Source organism: Sceloporus occidentalis, unplaced genomic scaffold (assembly GCF_023333645.1).
Source record: "Sceloporus occidentalis isolate IW3139 unplaced genomic scaffold, rSceOcc1.0.p SCAF_1, whole genome shotgun sequence".
Lineage (NCBI taxonomy): Eukaryota > Metazoa > Chordata > Lepidosauria > Squamata > Phrynosomatidae > Sceloporus > Sceloporus occidentalis.
Window position 1 is genome coordinate 57,420,815 of NW_028316981.1, and position 21,670 is coordinate 57,442,484.

Below are 21,670 nucleotides of genomic sequence, written 5' to 3' on the forward strand. Positions count from 1 at the left end.
CCAAGAAAAACTATGGACAGACAATGATAATTGGGAGCTGAGTCCCACTTGTACTCTAGTATCATGGAAGGTTCTGTCATTTGATTTTGTTCTGAGCAACGATGACAACTTCTGTTGCTCCCAAAATTTCAATGCATAAGCATTGCAGGGGGGGCGGGGGATGAAATTTTTGAACTCACCTTTTGGGGATGTTGTGGCCTCCCCACAAGATCGTTACCATGTATTTTCCTGGAATTACCGGGTAATATTCAAATGAATATACACCATCCATGAAGTCTTTTTGTTTCACAAGTTCCTCCAATCCCTCTATAGAAACAGAATTGATTTAGCATTAGCCTTCAGTAGTCCCAATCTAATTGCTCTAGTTTGGGGTTATTTTGTGCCTTCTAATATTTTAAGATGAATTGCCAAGATTGTCTTTTTTTTCTCAACCAGAAATAGTTTGTGATGAGAAACTACTTCTAGTCATTTAAGAAAGATGGCATAAACATTTCCAGAAGAGAACAACGAGTGAATGCATTGCATTACCATGCTTAATTCATTCCTTTATGTTACTCCTTAGTCTACAACATTATGTATGTCATATGTTAAAACAAGGAAAGCATACACTTTGTCAGACCTCCTGACCACAAGTATTTGGGGAATGCCTATTTGATTTAGTTTTCTTGAGATAGTCTAAATATGCTGACGTTTGTTGATACAAGCCTATTGTCTTTAGCACACATTTGGCAACTTTTCCCAGCCAATGCTCAAGCATCATCTTATAAACATTGCTTTACAAGATATTTTTCCACATGCCCTCCTCCACAAACCCTACCTATTTGTAAGACATTGAGGAGGACTGTCAATTGTTTCACTCGGGATCCAGAAAGCATCAAATCTATTTAAAGGCCCTGTCTTTTAACTGTTGAACTTGGAATATTATTGAAAACACAAATATATTAGTATTATTTTTCTAAAAAGCAATGTGCTGCTCATAATAATGATATTAATTAGTAACCTGTGACTGTGTTTAATATCTAAAACTGTAAAAATTCACAGAAATACTATCCCCCAAAAGTGCACATTATTAGTTACACAAAAGGATTGAAAGATGTTAGCAGTTACATTGTTTTACATAATGTTGCCTCCTCATTACCACTAAAAGTAACATCTCACAAGTAAAAACATTACTTCAAACATGTTATTTCCACATTCTCTCTAAAAATATAAAAACGTTGTTCTACACTATGAACTAACAAGTCAGCTATCACTTTCTGTCCCTTATGACTCCACCTAAGTATAGATTTGTTAAGGTGAAGTAGAGAAAAATGGACAAGGGACTTTAACATTGGGTACATGATTTTATAGGAACGTCAAATCTAAGTTTCCGGGAATGTAGAAGATATAGCATGCTGAATTTGCTAACTTTCACTTGCTATGTCAGTTCAGAGAGAGGGAGACAAAGGAATGCTTTGGAAGGCTGAAATGGTTCTGCGGTTAGAAAGTTTCATTACATTCAGTATATCTGAAACTGAGTGCAAATTCCTCCATCACTTTCCGATTTTCACATTTGGAAAAAGCCTAGAAGGTAGTCAAATCAAAAGAATATCCTTCAAAGCAGTTTTGCTATGGTCACACTGGTTCATCTGTGGCAGCAGTACTTGCCCAACATACAAGTAATTCCAAGTTTGGGAAAGACTTTAGATCCAAAACACACTGCAGTTTGAGACCTCTTTAACTGCCCTGGCTCAGCGTTAGGAGTCCTGAGAATTGTAGTTTATTGTGGTACCAGAGCTCTCTGACAGAGGCAGCTAAATGTCTCACAAAACTACAGTTCCCAGAATTCCCTAGGATTAAGCCATGGCAATTAAAATGGTCTCAAACTGGATTATTTCTGCAGTGTGTTTTGGACCTTTTGTTTCTCCCCTTGAGCTTCAGTACCTCGTACCAAAAATAAGTTAAACCTTTCTGCTAAAGTTTAGAATTCAGAGAGCTAAGTACCATATAACTAGTTCTGCACACCCAGGGGGCTTGGATTTGGGCTCCCAGAACAGGAATTCCTGCCCATGTGTGAAACCAAGGGGAATTTCTCCAAAACACACACCCAAGTTATATAAAGATTGCTTAGCCTGGCCCAAAGATTCTTTCTAAGTCATATGTCAGCTTTATATTTCTTGAGCAGGGCTATAATGAAACTTAGTATATCAACAAACACATTTATAATGTGAAGTCAAAGGCTTTCTTTCATGGCTGGCATCCATGGTTTTTTGTGGGTTTTTCGGGCTATGTGGCCATGTTCTAGAAGATTTTCTTCCTGACATTTTGCCAGAGAATGAAGATGCCAGCCACAGATGCTGGCGAAACATCAGGAAGAAAATCTTCTAGAACATGGCCACATAGCCCAAAAAACCCGCAAAAAAACAAACACATTTATACACAGACATACAAAAACACACACAAACACAACCCTACCTCCCTTCTCATCAAGAGTTATGCTCAAAGCAGAAGTTCAAGGCTTACCAAATCCAAAAAAGGAGTTGCCCGGCTCAAGTTACTTCTGCACAAACACGTAAAGCAGATGCTATTACAATACAAGAACTAGCCATTTCATACTTTCAGCCATATTTATATTATTACTCTTGTACAATTAAATTAGGTATGTGGAGAGGAAAAGGAGCTCCATTTCACCTCTGGAGTTCCCCTGAGGGGCAAAGTCAACATGCAGATAGTAGTACCACAGGTTGATTGATATACATTTAAGCCCTTTGCAAACTTCTTCAACCACGCCCAAAACCCAGGCAATGCTAAGCTGAACACTTACTTGGTCCTTTTACTGCAACATGGATATCTCCACTCCCTGCAGCTTTAGTATCAACCTTGAAGTCTGCGGTTTCTCTGATCCGAACTCCTTTAGGTTGGAGGCCTCTGCCGCTGGCACGGCAGGCATTTGGATTGCAGGCTACAAGCAAATTGCAGACAGACATCAATGCAGTCTTTGATTCCTGGAGATATTTAACTCAACCAAGCCAGCCTGAAACAGCTTCGCTCAGCTTGCTTAAGATGGATGAGATTCTACTTTATGAAATGCAAAACCTGAATGTCATTCTGTAGTATTAAGGAGAAAGGTCGTGGCTGTCAAGGCACATTATATTTACATAAAAGTAAGTATTACAGTTTGGGGCTAAATTCCTATACTTCGTACAGGAAAATCCCACTGAAATAGTCTGAATGCCAACAAGGTTTCTAAACATCTGAGATCAGTTTTTGTAGTTTTCAAAAAGGATCGAGTTTGATAATAGTAAAAGGTATCTTAATTTCCAAAGCTCCAAATTTAGTGGGCATGTTATTTTCTTCTGAAGCCATGTGCCTTAAAGGATACATGCAAATGAAACTACTTAATGTGAACCAGATTTTCAGAATAAGTCCCAAGTTTAGGTAGTGAGAGGAAGATGAAGTCATGGGGATGGTAACTACAAGCCAGAATTTCCAAACATTATATCCTGGATTGAGACAGTACTGCTGTGCTGATTCTGCTATATATGCCATGCAGAACACCAAGCAACCACCAGACCCATGGAAATGTGGGAACCTGGAATGCTAAATTAGCAAACCAGATCTCCAAATAAAGGTCTGTGCAGATGTGCTTGAAATTAGCAAAACCATGAGGTGGGAAATAAATGGAGTGTCAAGGACCTATTCACAACCACACTGAGAGAAATACTCATATACATGTTTTGCTGAAGATCTGTACTATAAGGAAAGCATGCCTCTCTATGTATGAGAGGGAGAAATATACCAGATACAATGTGGAGCAGGCAATGCACAGGACCAAAGTCTACATTAAAGACAAAGCTAATTACTAACTCAGCCTTTCTCATCTGTTTCACAGTAGCTGCTAGCTACATCCTTAACAGCTGCTTTGGCCCATAGAGTGAAACATTATGGGAGGTAGAAGACTGCTTAAAAAACTTAAGCTATGAGCTTGCATGTCAATATTTGTGTAGCCATGATATTGGGGTGTAATTGCCATGCACCCTGAAGGTCTCCCAGATGAAAAGTGTAGGTTCCAAACATCTCAACTCACATTTCTTTCTGGAGTTGGTAACAATCTCCTTGGAGGCAGAGACAGTTCACCATATGACAATTTCCTGCTCCAAGAACACAGGCAATTCTTTTCCTTCAGCCAATCTGCATTTACTACTTGCTCTATGCCTATCTGTTCACTCAAATACTCCAGTAAGCTGAAGTTCAGACTCAAACCATCTCGCAATGAAGTTTGACAGTTTGTGGTTAAGCATTCTGTCTTTTTGCAAAACACTTTGCAGGCAGCCCAAATGTCTAGCAACCTGCTTGCAACATTTGCTTCAAGATGAAGTCTAGGAGGTGTTCAGTAACTGCACCCTGTAGATTTTGCTTCAAGATGAAGTCTAGGTGTTCAGTAACCACACCCTGCCCCAAACATACCCATGATCACCCTGCACACTCTCTTACCGACAGAACTTGCCCAACTATGAAGCCAATAGCAGTGTAGTCCAATATCCCACAAACTGAGAGTAGCTCAGGAGAGGTGAGCAGAAGTCTGAAAGCACAGGAGCAGGCACAGATGGAATAGAAAAGCCAAATGTCAGTTCAGAAGGAGGAGGGGGAAAAAGAGTTGTGATACAAAGCAAAGTGAATATAGTAGGTATAAAGAGATACAGCAACGAAGAGCTTGATTCTAAAAGTGTCAAAAGAAGCACTGTGGCCATTAGGATGGCAGACTAAAACCCAGTTAGTTATGCAAGAAGACATCAACACTTAGAAGCACTTCTTCTGAAAGGACTTCCAGGCAAGAATAACTTAATTGCTTGATGTCAATTTAGAAGACAAATTCACACTTTAAAAACAGAAGAACAGAGTAAGAGCTGTATTTAAACTCAATAAAACAGCAAGGAGACATAAATCTGTTCTTAATGCATACCTTCACCAATAACAATTCCCCAAGGGCTTTTTGGAACATGCTCTCCAGCAAACATTACTCTAATAGTATGAGAACCAGCTTGAAGAGGCTTGTACACACAGCGGTACACCTGATTGCCTTTGTCTTCTACCATAACTTCAGCAATGTTCTTCCCTTGAGGGTCTTCAACATCTATGTTTATATCACCAACACCAGCTCCTACAAAACAGTAAACATAAGCTTAATATTCAGCTCCCAGAATTAGCTTTGTCTTCTCATTCTGAAGCCATAAACAGGGACAAATAAAGTACAAAGAGACTGGGATTTCAAGAATAAGGCAATTTATGCAGGAGTTGTAGAAAAGGCAATCCCGTCTACATCTTATTCTACACACACACACACACACACACACGAGCATATGAAGTTGAAGTCTATAAAACATTGAGTAGGTGAAACTCAAGATTTGTAGCTTTACAAGCTGAGCTGCATGACAGAAAATACACACCAAATGTATTCTCCTAACATTCAGCAAGATTTTGGCCATTTTCCAAAACAAAACAAAAAAAAAACCCACTCCTAGATTAATTTAGACCAGCATTTAGCAGTTTTCCAACCTAAAGTGTTTAAGCAATTTTAGTTTTGAAATATAGTGGAACAAGAATTGTTTCTCTTGTTAAGAAATTCCTAGCTATATTTAGCAATTCAGCTAAGAAAAAAGATTATTACAAATTAAGCTTCTATGTAAGTGTAAATTGCAGGAAATGCCTGTACACCTAGTAAAGCCAAGCTTGTGAGATCAGTCTCAACTGGGCTCTATGAACATCTTCTACCATAATCTCTGTCCACCTATCTTAGTACAGTGTGCCCACGTTATACGCGGGCGTGTTTTACGCGGCATCCAGCATACGCTGGAAGCCACGATGGAAGCAAGGGAGGTGTGCGCCAGAAGGAAACAATGTGCGCACTCCCGTGGCATGCGCCTGCGCGCCGCCGCTGCACCACCACGGGCACGAGCCCCATTCATTTGAAAGGGGCTTGAGCATCCACATTTTTCCCCTTACACGGGGGGAGGATTCGGAACGGATCCCCCGCGTAAGGGAAAGGTGGACTGTATTACTGGGATTACAAGCTTGTTCCACCCCCATTTTGCCATGAATTCCCAAGATCAATGAGAAAAAGATTTAAGGGAACAATTTCATACACCTTGCACTACAACCCCACACTTTGCAGAAAAGGAACAAATAATACTTTAAAACCTGTGTGACAACTTTCTTTCAGAAGTTCACCACCACCAAGCAAAATTCAGAAAAGGAGTATGAATTCATCAGTTTATCATGCCTGCATTTTAATGTTGGGACTGTTAGTCCTGGAATCAGACTCCTGCGCTTGTATGATAAAGTCTAGATGTCTGAATGAGACAAAGTACATTTCTCATAGCTAAAAGAAAAGTACTGATAAATGGAATATGGTGATAAATTGATTACTTTAAATATCCACAGAACCTTTAACTGGAAAATAATTATTAAGCTTAACTCATGGAGCATCATGCACCCTTTCCACCTTCAGACATATTGGGCAATACAAAAAGAATGGTGCAAAAGTAAAGCTGTTCTTATTCATTTTTCACCATTGTTCTTCAATCACTCTTTATTCTGTGCAGATACCATCTGAGCCATATTCAAGAGAATTCTACATAAACAAATTATGACCCAGGATGAAAACTAAGCTTGGTACAGCTGCCCAGATGACAAATTATACAGTGAGAAATATATGTCAACCCTGTTTAACACATCTTACCTGCTGTATAAATGTCAAAGTAAGTAGGTTTATTGGCTATATTTCCTGTTACTTCCAAGCCCGGCCCCTTGGCTGTTACTTTGCTGGCATCTCCCTGGGCCTTGTCAACATTGACTTCAAATGGGCTCTTTGAAATGTGCTGGCCAGCAAACAGAACTGAAACCTAGAAATACAGTTAATAGTGTTCACATAAAATATGCAAGATCACAAACTGGCTAAAACTATTTGTTTGCCCACTCAGAAAACGGCAGGAATTATGACTTTGTATACTGATGTTCAGCTACTAATTAAAACACTTAAAAACTTCTAGATACAAGTGTCTCTAGGCATGTATGGAGTGTGGTACATGGGCTACCACAAGCAGATAAATCACACATATTTCAGAAAGCCTGTTTATTCCAGTCTACCTAAATTCATGAATTGCCATCATATCCAGAACTCTCCTTCCACCCACACACCACAACTTGTTAGGAACTGCATGAGTTGTTGGCTGCTGCTCAGCAACACAGCCTCTGTCTCAAAACTGACATGGGAGGAGCAAAAAAGCTGTCCTTCACTGTGTTTTTAAAGTTTTAAATTAAACCACTGGGTACCAGTAATGAAACAGCTTAGCAATTTTGTTTAAGAAAGCTAAGTAAGTATGCACCATCTGTGAAGGTTATTCTTTCTACCATGTAAGTAGAGTATGATACCAACATACTGCACCAAGAGATGCACCTAACAGTATCTCACCATGTCCCTAAGGGTTCCACAGGCTGCTAGAAATAATTCCATAACTGGGACAACATACCTAGATCTGTGGCCACAACATTGTTTAGCATGCCTAACACACTACAGTATACAGACTCCTACTGAGAAAGAGACAACTTTTCATTGTGGACAATGACTTCTCATAGGAGGTAACTCAAATGCACTGCCAAGCCATTTAGTTGGTTAGATTATACAGGACAGAGTCTAAATAGAGCCAAACCCTTCTGATTTGATTTGGAACAAGCCAGTTAAAAAGCCAGCTTTCAAGATGTGTTTCTTTCTCAACAAAAGAGAAGTCAAAAGAATGCATATACACAAAGACACAGTTTAGCCATTTCTTGCTTTAGAGTGGTGACTGGGCTTTGCTTCTTCTGCACATTTTATCTGAAACTAGCTTTCTGACATGACCAACTACTACCATTACAGAAGTGGGGGTAAGGTGTCACTCTCAGGTATGGCTACTGTACTATACTAACTAGATGTAAGATAGTTGTAACAATGTCCTGACTAAACGTCCTTATCATTTGAACTCTCTGAAAATCCCCAGATCTTCTCACCTTGTGTGGTCCTGTAACCTTTGGCACATATTGAACAGCATAGGTCTTGTTCTTGTCATTATCTGGGATCACCTTTGCCTGGGAAAGAGAAAGGTATTAGAAAATCTTTCCAATCAGTATCTCTGAACAGCTCTTGTCAACTTAAGGCAGACTTTACATATGAAATAGTAGTTTTGCAAACACGCTCTCTTCCACAGCAGAATATGCTTGTCAACGCTAGCTTTTTTCAAGCCAACAACTCTCTCAAGAACAATGTAGAGCCCTTATTTTGACTAGGGCATTACAAAGAGGTGTGTTGTACTTTTTAGTCAATGCACCTAAGTGTTTGGTTAATTCAATGTGTGCGTGTAATTATTTTCATTTTATAACTTTTTGTGTTTTTATCTGTATCTGTTTTTAATCTTCTTGTGAACAGCCCTGAATCTGCGAGAAATAAAAGATACAAATAAAATAAAAGATGTCCAGGAATTAATGAACTGCAAAGAACCCAGTTTTCATCTCCCTTATTCCCACTTAAAAGTTCCTTCTGATGTTACTTTAGCCAAGTGAGAACAATTTCTCTCTACATGAATCCACTCTACATAGTTATGGAAACATCCAAAGGCATGGAGGAAGAGCAATCAAGGATAGCTCTTTCCCATACAAGCACTATCCTTTTTGGAAGCCATAGCAACATGTTTGGAAAGAGCACATGGTGGACTCCTCCCACTGAAACCAAAGATTCTGATGTCCTGCACAGTTCTAGTGAGAACACATTCTACAGAAACTGCTTTTGTGTCACCAAATCAAAGGTGGACAACTTCACTGGGTCCAGGAGATCAGTTACGCCTGACTGAAGCCTTCCAAGGAGACACACCCCTGGCTCCCAAGCTAGTTGGTAGATGTAAAGAAACACACACTTCCCATACAAAACAAGATGTGTGGAGAATATGTTTTAATGGAGAACTATACTTCCTGGGTTCTTTTTTAAAACAGCAGAAATATGTAGGATTTTATCAGAGTCACAGGAACCACAAAAATCAGCAGCTACATTTTTGCAGGTTGGCTTTCCCTTCAATGATAGCCAATTCAGTTAAGTAGCTCTTTCTTCCACAGCTCTAGGTTTTATTATCAAGAGCCTTTCTCATATTATCAAGAGCCTACCACAGTAAGGTCAAATCTGGTGGAAACATAAACTAGTTGTATTGCACCTAGATTATTTCTGCACCTAGCCTACTACTGCCTGCTTTGACTAGCAGCAGCTCAGTAAGGGATTTCCTCCCCTGCAACACCTAGCATCCAATCCTGGTAAGTAGGAATGCTAGGGTTTGAACCTGGAACCTTCATATGCATCCTGCCACCTGGCACAGAATTATGATTCAAACTCTTAAAACTCAAACATTTATCCAAGAAATGTAAAGAGACCAAGTAGTCAACCAACTCCTTATCTTCCCCTAGGCCTCTTGATATGCACACCTCTTCTCTGTTGCCTTCTGGGTCTTCTATAAAAACCATGACTTCACCTTGGCCAGCACTAATAGTGTCCACAGTAAAGTTGGCAGGTTGCTTCACCATGTTACCATGTGGTTCAATTCCTGCAAACACATAAATGGAATTGTCAGAGGGCACCAGAAAGAAGTCACTCATTAAAACCTCAGTATGAAGACATTATTGCCAAGATTTAGCAGGATCAAATTTTAAGAGCTATGCCTGCTTTTAAGAAGTAGCACAAGAGAGAGAGAGATACTAGTGCCAAGACCCGGTTTGTCCCCAGCATCTGAATATGTAACACTGTCGCTAAACGTGGAGGTTGCATTTTTCAATTATTACAGCTAAAACCCATCGACAGACAGATTCATAGAGAACAGGTTTAAGCTAGTGGGCTAGCTTATCATCTAAGCTAATGGCCTAGGAACTCTTGTACAGTCATGGATATGATTTCTGACACCCTTGAACCTGCAATTCTTAGCTCTCATTTTTAGATATGTTATTTTCTTCCATGTCAAGGAATTTTATAAAAACCACCAGTACAAGGGGAATTCTGCATATGCTCAAGTTCCCATTGTAAACAAAGGGGTGTGCGCTTGTGACACGGGGTGCGCACTATGGGCATGCGTCCCATTTGTTTAATGGCCACGCAGCTTCCGTGTAAGCTTGAAGCCGCGTATAGTGCACCCGCATACAGCGCAGGCGCAATGTACTGTCTTTTCCTTCTTCACTTGCCATCAATAAGAAACAAAGTGACATAGAACATCCTAGATCAGGTATGGGATCTGGTGCCTCCCAGGTGTTAAAGTCCTAACAGCCTTAGCCACCAAAGCCAATAGCTTCAGACACACAACACCCATCTGTCAAACCTTGATATGAATGTATGGAGCACTTTTGAGTTTGAAGTAATAAACAGTATTAACATGTAACTGTATTCATCGTAACAGCAAGGTAACATTTTCATATTTCCCTATTTTTGGATACTGAATCCACCTTCTTTAAGTAGTCATGTCTCTATGGTAGTTTACGTTTACATCATAAAAAGATGAGAAGGGGCATGGACAATGAGACAAGTCAGGAATATGGTGCAAGAAAACCTTACAGACAGAGACATCAGCCTTGTCAAACTGGTTCTCAAAGATTTTGGGAATTCATGTGAATGCAGGAGTGGCTCTTGGACTATTTCCACATTTCTGAATCTCATCACTGCAGCAAATGAATACAATGGAACTTGGCAATCTGATTACAAATCAAATTTAAATAAAACAAAAATCAACATTGTTTTTTTTAAGGGTTATGAATGTTAATGAAAAGTGAAGCATTTTAAACTTTACCTCTGCCATATGCTCTTGCCTTCTTTGGATTAAGTTTAGGTTTCAGTGGAGCACCTGGTTTCAACTTGGCTTTGGGAAACTGTGACAGGTACGTCATCACAGAATGCTCATCCACATTAGGATGTATGATTTCTTCAGGAGTGATGACCTGGTAAACAATTACAGACACACTGAACCAGGATTAGGTTCACTTCGTACATTTCTACTCCTATGAATCATTGTTCCTTTGAATCAGGAATAAGGAGAGGGCAGCTGGCTGCTCTCAAATCCAACTCATTTTTTTTGTACAAAGTCCTAAAATGCCCAAACCTTCCTAAAAAAATTACCCAACAAATTCCATAATTTTAAGTTAAATATTTCTGTATCTTTGAAAATATGGTTTAAAAAAGCTTTCATAAGAGCAATCAGGCCTTTTAAAGATTACCTAGTGTTCTATTCATACATACCTTAGAGGCATTTTACAAGAAAATAACTATTACTGCTTAACCAAGAAAAGAAATGAGGAAGTTACAATATCATCTGTACCCGACAGTCCACTGCTTGAGGAGCTTGTACTCAATACAGGCTGGTCCCATAGGACAAGTGCAACTTCATCAAAAAGGTTCAGGCCCACTACCTCATTCCTTATTACCAGTCCACTGGCTGTGACTTTCCATCCCAGTCAATCTTTCAGTTTTGTCTTTCTAAAACTCAGCAAGTAACACAGCAGAAAAGGCCCTGTCTCCCTCATCCTCACCTAGTGTAATGTTCCTGCTGATGGGAGACAGAGAAGGACCCTCCAGCAAACCTCAATCCTTGGGCAATCATATACAAGAAGAAATACAGTTGCCCCTCCTAACCTGCGGATCTGGGATCCGCGCCCTAGAATATCCATGGAGGAGTGACCTCTACTATTTCCAATGATGCGCATGCCCAGGCCGCACACACGAGGGCACGCCCCATTCAAGGTTATGAGGCTTGTATATGCACGAGCCTCCATTCTCGCGAGGAGGTCTGGAACAGATCCCCTGCGAAAACGCAGGGCAAACTGTACCTTTTAAAGTAACTAGGTTAAAAGGTCTTTTAAGGCTTTATATATCATCATCAATATGTCAAATTTAAGATCAGAAACATTCTAGCAGCAATCAGAATTCCAACACATTTAAAACTGGTGTTAAGATTGTTTATATAAGATGTTCCAGCCAGCAATGTAGCTGTCATTCTTGCAATTGGTGAAGTTTCTAATTCATCTTCAAGGATAGTCTCACACAGTATGCACTGCAGTAGCCTGAATGGGAGATTACTAGTGGAAGAACACCTGTGAACAGGTCATCCCTCTCCAAAAAAGGGCTGGCACCTACAGCCCTCTCCACAAAGGGCTTTAAATGCCAGACCAGTTGAAGCTGGTTCCAGGCCTCAAGGTCCACTTAAATCTATAGTGACAGTTGAATCTAGGAATACTAAGCAATATCCTGTACTTGCATGGAAAAAATCAGAAAAGCTGAAGCTGAGAACAAGCTCAGGATTTCTAGAGAGGTTAAAAATAATAAAAAGGCAGGTTGGCTATGTAAAGAGGAAGAACAAAGAAATAACAGTCAATGCACAGAGAATATGATGAAATGCTAATAGGGGACAGAGAGAAAACAGAACTGCTTGACAGAACTGCTAGACACCTATTTGATTCAGGTCCAGAACACACTGCAGAAACAATCCAGTTTGAGACTTCTTTTACTGCCCTGGCTCAGTACTAGGGAATCCTGGGAATTGTAGTTTATTGTGGTAACAGAGCTCTGACAGAAAAGGTTAAATGTCTCACAAACTACAGTTCCCAGAATTCCCTGCACTGAGCCAAGGTAGTTAAAACGGTCTCAAACTGGATTATTTCTTCTGCAGTGTGTTTTGGACCTCAGTCTTCTAACAAAAAGAAAAGAATGCTCCATCTGGTGCAAACAAACCTAGCTACTCTAAATGAATTCAAGTCTCCAGGGTACTAAAGAAACTTTCAAATGTACTCTCTGGACATGTATGGTCATAATCTATTTGGATTTTCAATAAAAGCCAGAGTATCCATTGGAGAAAGCAGGCAGATACTATCAGAAACTAGTTGTTGAAAGTAACTGTCATGTTTATTTCCTGTCACAGGTGTATACAGAAACTTCAGTCCTTTTCATACCTGAGGTACACCCAGCCAGTCATCTGCTTGTTGCATGGCTTCACGGGCATTATCAACAGGCTTTTTAGGGTCCCAGGTTTCCCAATCTGGGCACAGACCTAAGGAATAGCATTACAAAGATTAAGACTCTATGACATCAACACAGAAATCGGCAGTCAAAGTTTTCCGGGGAATCATTCATCTGAGATCTGAAGTTCACATATCTGACAGTTCAGTTTGGAAAGCAACCCAAGACCTGATACAATTAATCAAACACCGAACATGAAATTTTAAAAACTGAATTTTCAGAAGGTATCTGAAATCTGAAAGATATCAGAAGCCTTCCCTGATTAGCTCACTTGGCCCCCGCCAATATGGACCTCCATATCGAATGCTCAGGATTCCTATCATCTTGCTGTTGTTTTTATTATTCTTATTATTTTATTATTGGATGTTTTTATTATTGTTACTGTAATTTGGGAATTTTAAGTGTTGTGTGGGAGGGAGGGATTTTGTTGTATTGTATTTTCACCTATGTTATAAGCTGCCTAGATCCAACCAGAGGCAGGATATTAATAGTAATAACAATAATAATAATAATGAAAGAAATGGATTTGAATCAAACACATAAGATTTAAAAAGAGGTAGAAACACATGAACAAAGTAGAAATCATGTTAGACTATATAAATGTATGCTATAATTAAATTACATATATAGATAATATGAAACTACATATATACATGTATATTATTATAATCAATATATCTATTCTAATTGGATTGAATAAAGCTCAGCTGAGGCCCTGAAAGGGAATTTTATAAAAATGTATAAATTAGTAAAATAAGGCCTGTTACAAACTGCCAAAATAAAGCTGCTTCAGGTTTCTTTGGAGGTATGCTATTTAAATGATGTATGGGTCCTAAGAGTCCGGAGGTCGCGCCAAAGCCACACTCCATTCCTAAGCGCTGGAGTGCAGCTTTGGTGCAGCTTCTGGATTCTTAGGATGCATGCATCATTTAAATAGCATACCTCCAAAGAGACCCCAAGCAGCTTTATTTTGGCAGTCTGTAACAGGCCTAAGTGTTCTATTTAATAAATAAATAAACAAATAAATAAATAAGACTGCACCTGGAAGTCAAGGACAACTTTGCAAAGAAGGAGGCAAAACAGTTTTTGGAGCCAACTGATAAGAGAGCTCCATCCTCATTAAATGCCAAGAACACTATTTTTTTGGTGGGGTTACTAAAAGTCAAGAGATATCCCCTTTTGAGCATGCGTAATGGGGGGTGATGAATATTAGAACACACCTATGAATCTATAATGGCTAATTTAAATGGTCATGAGACGTATGATAAGATATGTTATGGGTGGAGTTTTTACATACTTAAAAAGGTGGTCTTAAAATTGATCACATGTCTAGATCTGGCCAATAAAAAAATGAGATAGAAATATTGTAACAGAAAATGTGTTAGAAATACTGTGTGAAACCTCATTTGGTACTTTAGTACTTAGAAAAATCTGTATCTCACAAATAATAATAATAATAATATCAACAGATGATTTAGAACAGGGATGGGGAACTATCAAGGGTTAGGAGGCCACAGTGGCTCCCCAGGGCCCTTGGAGGGCAATTTCCCCAAAATTGAGGGTTTCACCCTTGATTGCAAGGGTTCAACTTCATTTTTGGCCTTTTCTGGGCCATTTTAGAGTAAGAAAAGGCCCTCTTTTCCCAACAGGGACTGACTCAGAAATCAACTGTCAAGTCACTTCCTCTTGGTAAAAGGCCTCACCTGGGCTTAAAAAGCCCAGGAGAGAACAAAATATAGAAAACCACCCCCTCCTTCCCAGAAGGTGTTTGGGGAGCATTTGGAGGCAACCAAAATATTCAAAAGTTTTGGGTTTGGTTTTTTTTTTTTCCATTTCAAAAAATTGGATGCTGTCAGCTCCATATGAGCTGCAGGCTTCACCTTTCCCACTGCTCATTTAGATAGACCAAACAGAATTAAAAGCAGGGTAAGTAAGTGTACAAGCATCCAGATGTTGGACTGCAACTCCCATGAGCACTAATCACTATAGCCAACCATGAAGGTTCATGGAAGCTGCTGTCCAACAAAATATGGACGACATTTCCTATCCATGCTCTAAATAATCCTATTGACAACAGCAAGACAGTAACTTTGAAATAATCTTCTCATTTGCTTGCAAGTTGTGTGCAACATTAGTACTTAGAGCATTAGCAGGCACTGAAGTGATGCAACAGCTCTGTTACATGAGTGTTGCATTTTCCTCTAAAAATTTCAAATACTCTGTTTTGCAAAAATACATTAGAATCAATGCAATATTTCCTGATGTTAAATACTGTTGTTTAATAACAAATTAAGCATTTAAGAAACCTTATTTATTCACAAAGAACTTTATTATATACTGCAACCTAAGGCCTTCCAGCAATTTTAAAATGTTATCTCAAGGTGTATCCCTTCATTAAGGGTTCCTGACCTTCTAGTTACATTTCATAATTATAGCTTCTAGGTCAGGGCAGGATTTCTTATAACCAAGGAATTTCATTTACACTGAAGTTGATAAGATAAATCATATGTTTTACCAAAGGAAGAAAAAAGTTGGAGGACACAGGAGGCTTACCTGGAGCACAGCTATCAACAAGGGCACCTAGTGCTTTGCCATCTTGCCAGTTTTGGTTAAAGTTTGTAATTGGCAAATATGGAATTTTGTTCTGAATCCATCCCAAGAGTCTCTGTTTGGGAGTCTGTTTCTTGGCATCATCATCTCCTTCATCTTCCCAGACCGGCATAGAAATTGAATAATGGAGGATAAGGGTCCATACTAATCCTAAAATTAGCTTCAGATTCCCATCAACAATAGCTTTACTATCTGAAAAGAGAATAAACAAGTTACTATTCATATTACCCTTAAGAATCAAGTTTATCGCTGAAAGACAACATTTCTGTTGTAATTTCATTTAGAGGTTTTTGCCCATATACATCTGTACACAAAAAATAGATAACATTGCAACCAGATCTAGACTACATAATCATTCATATTAGGTAGAAGGATTTGGCAGAAGTCAACCAAAATGTTCTAATGGATCTCCTTGTGAGGTACAACTGATGAGCAAGAGATTTACTGTCAATGGTAGAATATGAACAAAAACCCTTATTTCTCTCCTACATTAGACTGCTCAATTCAAGAGGATGGAATGTTAAGGAAAAGGTTCTGTGTGCAAATTCCACCTCTGATACCACATGAAAAGCCCTGGGCTCAGCATACACTCAGAAGCACCTTATGCCAATGCTCACCTTCCTGGATCACTGCTCTGCATCTGATTCCAATTAGAAACTTGAGGATTACGGTGAAAAGTGAAATAGACACACTCCAAGACTCAAGTCTGGAAAGATGATACTCAATCCATGACTGAAGCAGCTACTAGGTACAATTGTCTAAAATCAGCCTCCACATTATACTAAGATCTTGGGAACGGAGGAGCAACCTACTCTACTATCCTCAGTCCAAGACCTTTTCATGCAAAATGAAATAGTGCTTATACAGATTATTTTTTTCTTGGCCCTGGTGAATGCGATTTGTATAGATTCCCGTTCATACCCCTTGTAATGATGTTTTTAAATTTTTATATTGTGATGTTTTTAACTGTATTTTATTATTCTTCATCTTGTAAGCCGCCTTGATCATGCATTTGGAAAGGCGGGGTAAAAATAAAAATAATAATAATAATAATTATTATTATTATTATTATTATTATTATTATTATACAGATATATTATTGCCAGCTAGCAAGTATACTTTCTTGGTAATAGCCCCAAAAGGCAAACCTAAGTCACCGGTACTGCTGTGCCTGCTCCATGACGGTTTTACCACTTGTTGTTCTTAACTGCTGTCAACTTTTACTTATGGCAATTTTATGAATGAGATACCGCCAAACCACCCTGTTATCAATAACCCTGCTTAGGTGTTGCAGACTCAAGGTCACGGCTCCCTTGACTTGAGTCTATTCATCTGCCATGCAGTCTTCCTCTTTTCCTACCTCCTTTTACTCTGTCAAGCTTTTTTGTTTTTTCTCATGGTATGTCCAAAGTATAACAGTCTCAGTTTAGCCATGTTGGCTTCTACGGAGAATTCAGGCTTGATTTGTTCTTGAACCCACTTATTGATTTATACCCTGCCTTCTCCCCAAATGGGACACAAATATTTCATAAAGCAGTAACAAGTATTGCATAAAATGCTGCCAAAAATGTTAAACGATTCAAAAATGACAGTTGTTTCATGCTCAACATTTGCCTTACACCCGTATCAACAGAGAGATTCTAATCTTTCCTAGCCATACCTGGAGATTCAACTTGGGAACTTTGATAGTGAAGTATGTGTTCTATCACGGCCCTTGTGTTCCAAGAGACAGATATTTCATGTAGTGTGTGTGTGGGGGGGGGGGGGGGGGGTAAACACAAGACTGGTCCAGACTGTTATCAATCCTCTTGAATCTATCAAACAAAATCAGCTTTTGAACAAAGTCTCCTTTCTTCCTCATTGCTTATACTGGTCCACTGTTTATTCACATCTTTATGAAAATTTTACTTTTTGCTGAAAATATTTTCCACTCCTATCACTGAACTGAGAATAATCTTGTAAACTAGAAATTCCACAGTGCCCTATAATAAAAGTTTGCATTGGACACTTCAGTGACACTACAGTTAGTGAACTAGAAAGGAAAACAAGCACCTTCCTAAAAAGCTGGACTTTAAAAGCTAGCCTCTCTATTAACAAGTTCAAAAGCAAAAACAAATGCCATTTCTTCTAAATGGAATTGCTCTCATTTTCTCTAAGGTGATTTATCAGAAAGGTCTATAAATCGAAAACTTAATAGAAAAAAGGAGCCTACAGAAATGTTACCATGATTGAATGATTTATGAAGGCGTTTGTTCACCAGTGCTCTATCAACAAACTTACATGTCACACCAACAAAGTTTAAAGGCATTTAGTTATGAGAACAAGTTATTACTGCACCATGCAAATTCCTAATCCTTTTTTTCCTTTTATTTTTACTAAACATTCCATTATGTGTCAGACCTGTCTTGCTAAAAGATGGGACTTTCATACTATCCTCTGTCTAAAACAATGCACTATTCTATAATCAGCTTCATTCAACCTACACACCTCCTCCCACTACAAAGTTTTATTGTTATGTTTCTGGCCCCAAGCACTGATCTATTCCACAGGCAATTAACAGTATAATTTATATCCAGCCACTGTAGTTTGTTAATTACAGTTTTAAACTGCTTAAGCAACAAACTATTAATCTGAGGTCATTAAGGTATATGGCCTAAGGAACAGTGTTTAGCTACATTACAGCATTTCAGTACAGACATGCAAACTATGCTTGTAGGGCAGAAACTTCACTGTGGAAAGTACGCTAGCTCTGTAGCCTCATTCTGGTCTTTGGCATGTAGATTCAAAGTTGTTATATTCCAGATAAATTTCTCACCTCGGAACAAGCCCTAAAGTGTGCAAAAGCTGAAAGAATTCATTATCAGTTTCATTCAAAGCAGTATGCTTGATAGAATTCCATCAGTAAGCCAACTATTTCATACATAAGTGTAGACATTTCTTTCACTTGGAGGAAGTCCAACTCCAGATATACACCTGCCTAAGAACTGAGATCTCTTGGAGGGACCACCCTCCAGGGGTGGGAGACGACATGAAAAAGGGCCTTCTCTGCAGTGGCACCCCAGTTACGAAGAGGCCTGTTCATTGACAATGCTGTTGTCATTCCAGTCAAAATATGATTTTTTAGAAGTAGATCCCTTAGGGCCTAATTGATTTCAGCCAAATTTATGCACATGTAAAGGTTTAATATTATTTTAACTGCTTTAATCGTCTATTAAGTGTTGCGTTGTTTAATGTCCTTTTAGTCTTTCAAAACTATTCTTACTGTATTAAATTGTTCTTATTGTGTGATGCCGTGAGATCCTCATATATAAGATGGGATATAAAAAAATTCCAAAAGATAATGATTAACATTTCCTTCCTTCTTATTTTTTTATATCATCATCATCATCATCATCATCATCATCATCATCATCATAGAATCACAGAGCTGGAAGAGACCTTTTTATATCATCATAATCATCATCACAGAATCACAGAGCTGGAAGAGACCACAAGGGCCATCCAGGCCAACCCCTTGCCATGCAGGAACTCCCAATCAAAGCATACTTGACAGATGACAGATGGCCATCCAGCCAAAGCATACCCGGCAGATGGCCATCATCATCATCATCATCATCATCATCATCATCATCATCTCCTCCTCCTCCTCATTTGGAAGTCTTTTCTAGCACAAGGTATAAAGCATTTGATTTTTTAAAAAACTCAGCACTTAAACCTAAAATAAGGTCTGATCTTGAATCAGATGCACAGATACATCACATTGGAAGCATCAAGATTTAAATCTAAAATACCAGACTCTTTGAATGCAGTACATTTTTAAAAACATGAGCTATGTTGGGCAACTCTGATGTGGGAGCCAAGGACTCTACTTTCAGCACCTACTATGGCACCCTCCCCCTCAGGTTCTTGTGGGTTCTTTTAAAGAAGCTTTGATGCACGTATATTGAGGTTTGTGGCTTGCAACCACTTGATATTTCCATTTCTTACTCCCACCCCAGAAAATCTGTGGGTCCCATGTGGATTCAGAGGTATTCCTAGTAAGAAAAAATGGCTGGGGCTTACAGCGCCACTGGGACACCTGCTAATCTGTAATCAGGTTTTGGGACAAACTGTCGCTCAGCCTCAACAGTTTTCCTTTTGGTGTTATTTTGCAACTAAGCACACCTACCATCTTGTAATGATAGCCATACTACTGTCTTCATATTTCAGATATGGAAATTAGTTCAAACCATGAGTTAAATGAATAGATTAACCAGTATCACAATGTACAGCAAGTGCTCTACATCTCTCGTTCAAGCAGAAGAACAGATGAAGCATCACAACAGAATAGGCATTACAGGTTGCAATTACTCTCACAGGGCTACTACTATTTCCTAATCCACCGCAAGTGCAAAGGAGACTTTTGCATGATCTTAAAAGATCTTGCTAGTATCTGGAAGGGGTTGCCCCTATAGTTATCCAGAAGAAATTTTGTTTGCTAGTGTTCTGAAGGATGAGCAAGTCAAATACATGGTAATTGTGCCTTTGTTTTTGAAATGTTACTTCTACAGAAGCATGGAGTTCAAATTTACTGAAAATTATTCTAATATACCTTTCATCACTATACTCGGTCCTACTCCCATTTACAACCCACTGTGAACTCATGGCTGATCAATACTGGGCGACTGAGCAATCACATAAGTATGTACTTCCATCTTTGAGAATTAGTCAGATCCTGGAGACCAGTGTTAAATATTTACTAAAAGAAAGTCCCAAACAGAAACTCAGGTTTATTACTGGCATTTTCCTGTCAGTTAAATTAGCTCTGAGATCTAAGTTGCAACCCAAAGAACTCCTTTAAAAATACCCAAGGGTGGCACCTAGTAGGTAGAACCCTTTGACTCTATAAATACACCCAATGTGTAATAGTGCAAACTGTTTTTAAAATTCCTTTAAAATATGTGGCACTGTTTACTCACTATTCAGTAACACTGTCATTCATAATGAAGTTTACAGCTGCTTAGTCACATAATTGCCTGGATTGAGTCCTGCAGCCTAAAAACTCTTAGCATAAGAGCTAAATAAGATACTTTTTTGAACTTTGTCCTGCTGCAGTACAAGGAATTTGCTGTTAGACAATTAGCGGAAACATGATAAGCTACTGCAGTCAGTTTCCTTGGCAACTGAAATACACAGAAGAGCTGTGCTTTTTACAGACTCCAAGCAAAGAGATGAGACCATAAGCAAGAAAAAGCCATGAAAAAGAGTCGCATGAAGTACGCTCGGCAGTTTGAGAGAATCGGGTTGGTTGCCAAGCTTCTCTACAAAGCCTGACTCTGCAGCTTATCTGGCCAGAACAAGGTGGGATAGCACATGCAGTTTGGAGCTAGTATTGTTGAGCATTCCCTGGTTTGGCTGGTTCCTTCAGATGCACTGGCCACCAACAAGCGTTTTAAATATACCCATCTGGAGTTGCTGGACTAAACAGTTTTTTAGAGAACTGAACAACTGGAAGTCTAGGCTTTGTCATCTATGTACGCAATTGAGACGAAGGGCTGAACTACTGCCCTTCTATACTGTTAAATGCTGTGTTCCCACAGATTTTCCTAAGTCTGGGTCAAGAAGAAACTTCATTTGGGCTTGCTTTAGATGGACAAAACCGAGCATTTCAGTGATTAAGATGAAGAGCCTTGCAGCGGCCTAGGGTAGTCGCTAATATTCCTAGTAAACCCAAGGGTTTACTATGATTATCTACAAGGACTTTTGATTCCCATCTGTTTATCAACAGCAACAATGATCTGACACCACCACCATCTCCATTAAAGTATATTAGAGAGAGATAAAGAAAGCTTGAAACTAAGTATGGCTGGGCTACAAGCTCTTCAGTTCAACAACCCAGAAACAAGTTTCTGGGCTTAAAATTCTTTTGGATTAAGTACATGTTAATTCCACCATGCTCCAGCTAGCAGATATTTTTAGTCTAGTAAAATACAAACTAATGCTCATCTTGGATGTAGAGAACATAGAGCTGTTAAT

At 39.0% G+C, this 21,670-nt stretch overlaps 1 protein-coding gene across 6 annotated transcripts in view; it reads right to left on the reverse strand.

Annotated features, from left to right (window-relative positions):
* LOC149321445 (filamin-B) overlaps positions 1 to 21,670 on the reverse strand; it is a 108,577-nt gene that overhangs the window by 54,238 nt on the left and 32,669 nt on the right. For all 6 annotated transcript variants that reach the window (XM_089521805.1, XM_089521796.1, XM_089521814.1 and 3 more), the window contains exons 2-10: positions 15,599 to 15,847; positions 12,979 to 13,076; positions 10,827 to 10,974; positions 9,481 to 9,599; positions 8,026 to 8,103; positions 6,719 to 6,881; positions 4,943 to 5,140; positions 2,804 to 2,941; positions 180 to 306 (exon numbers count right to left, since the gene is read on the reverse strand). In XM_089521805.1, coding sequence (XP_089377931.1) covers positions 180 to 306; positions 2,804 to 2,941; positions 4,943 to 5,140; positions 6,719 to 6,881; positions 8,026 to 8,103; positions 9,481 to 9,599; positions 10,827 to 10,974; positions 12,979 to 13,076; positions 15,599 to 15,847 — 1,318 coding nt within the window. The remainder of the gene's footprint in view (positions 1 to 179; positions 307 to 2,803; positions 2,942 to 4,942; positions 5,141 to 6,718; positions 6,882 to 8,025; positions 8,104 to 9,480; positions 9,600 to 10,826; positions 10,975 to 12,978; positions 13,077 to 15,598; positions 15,848 to 21,670) is intronic.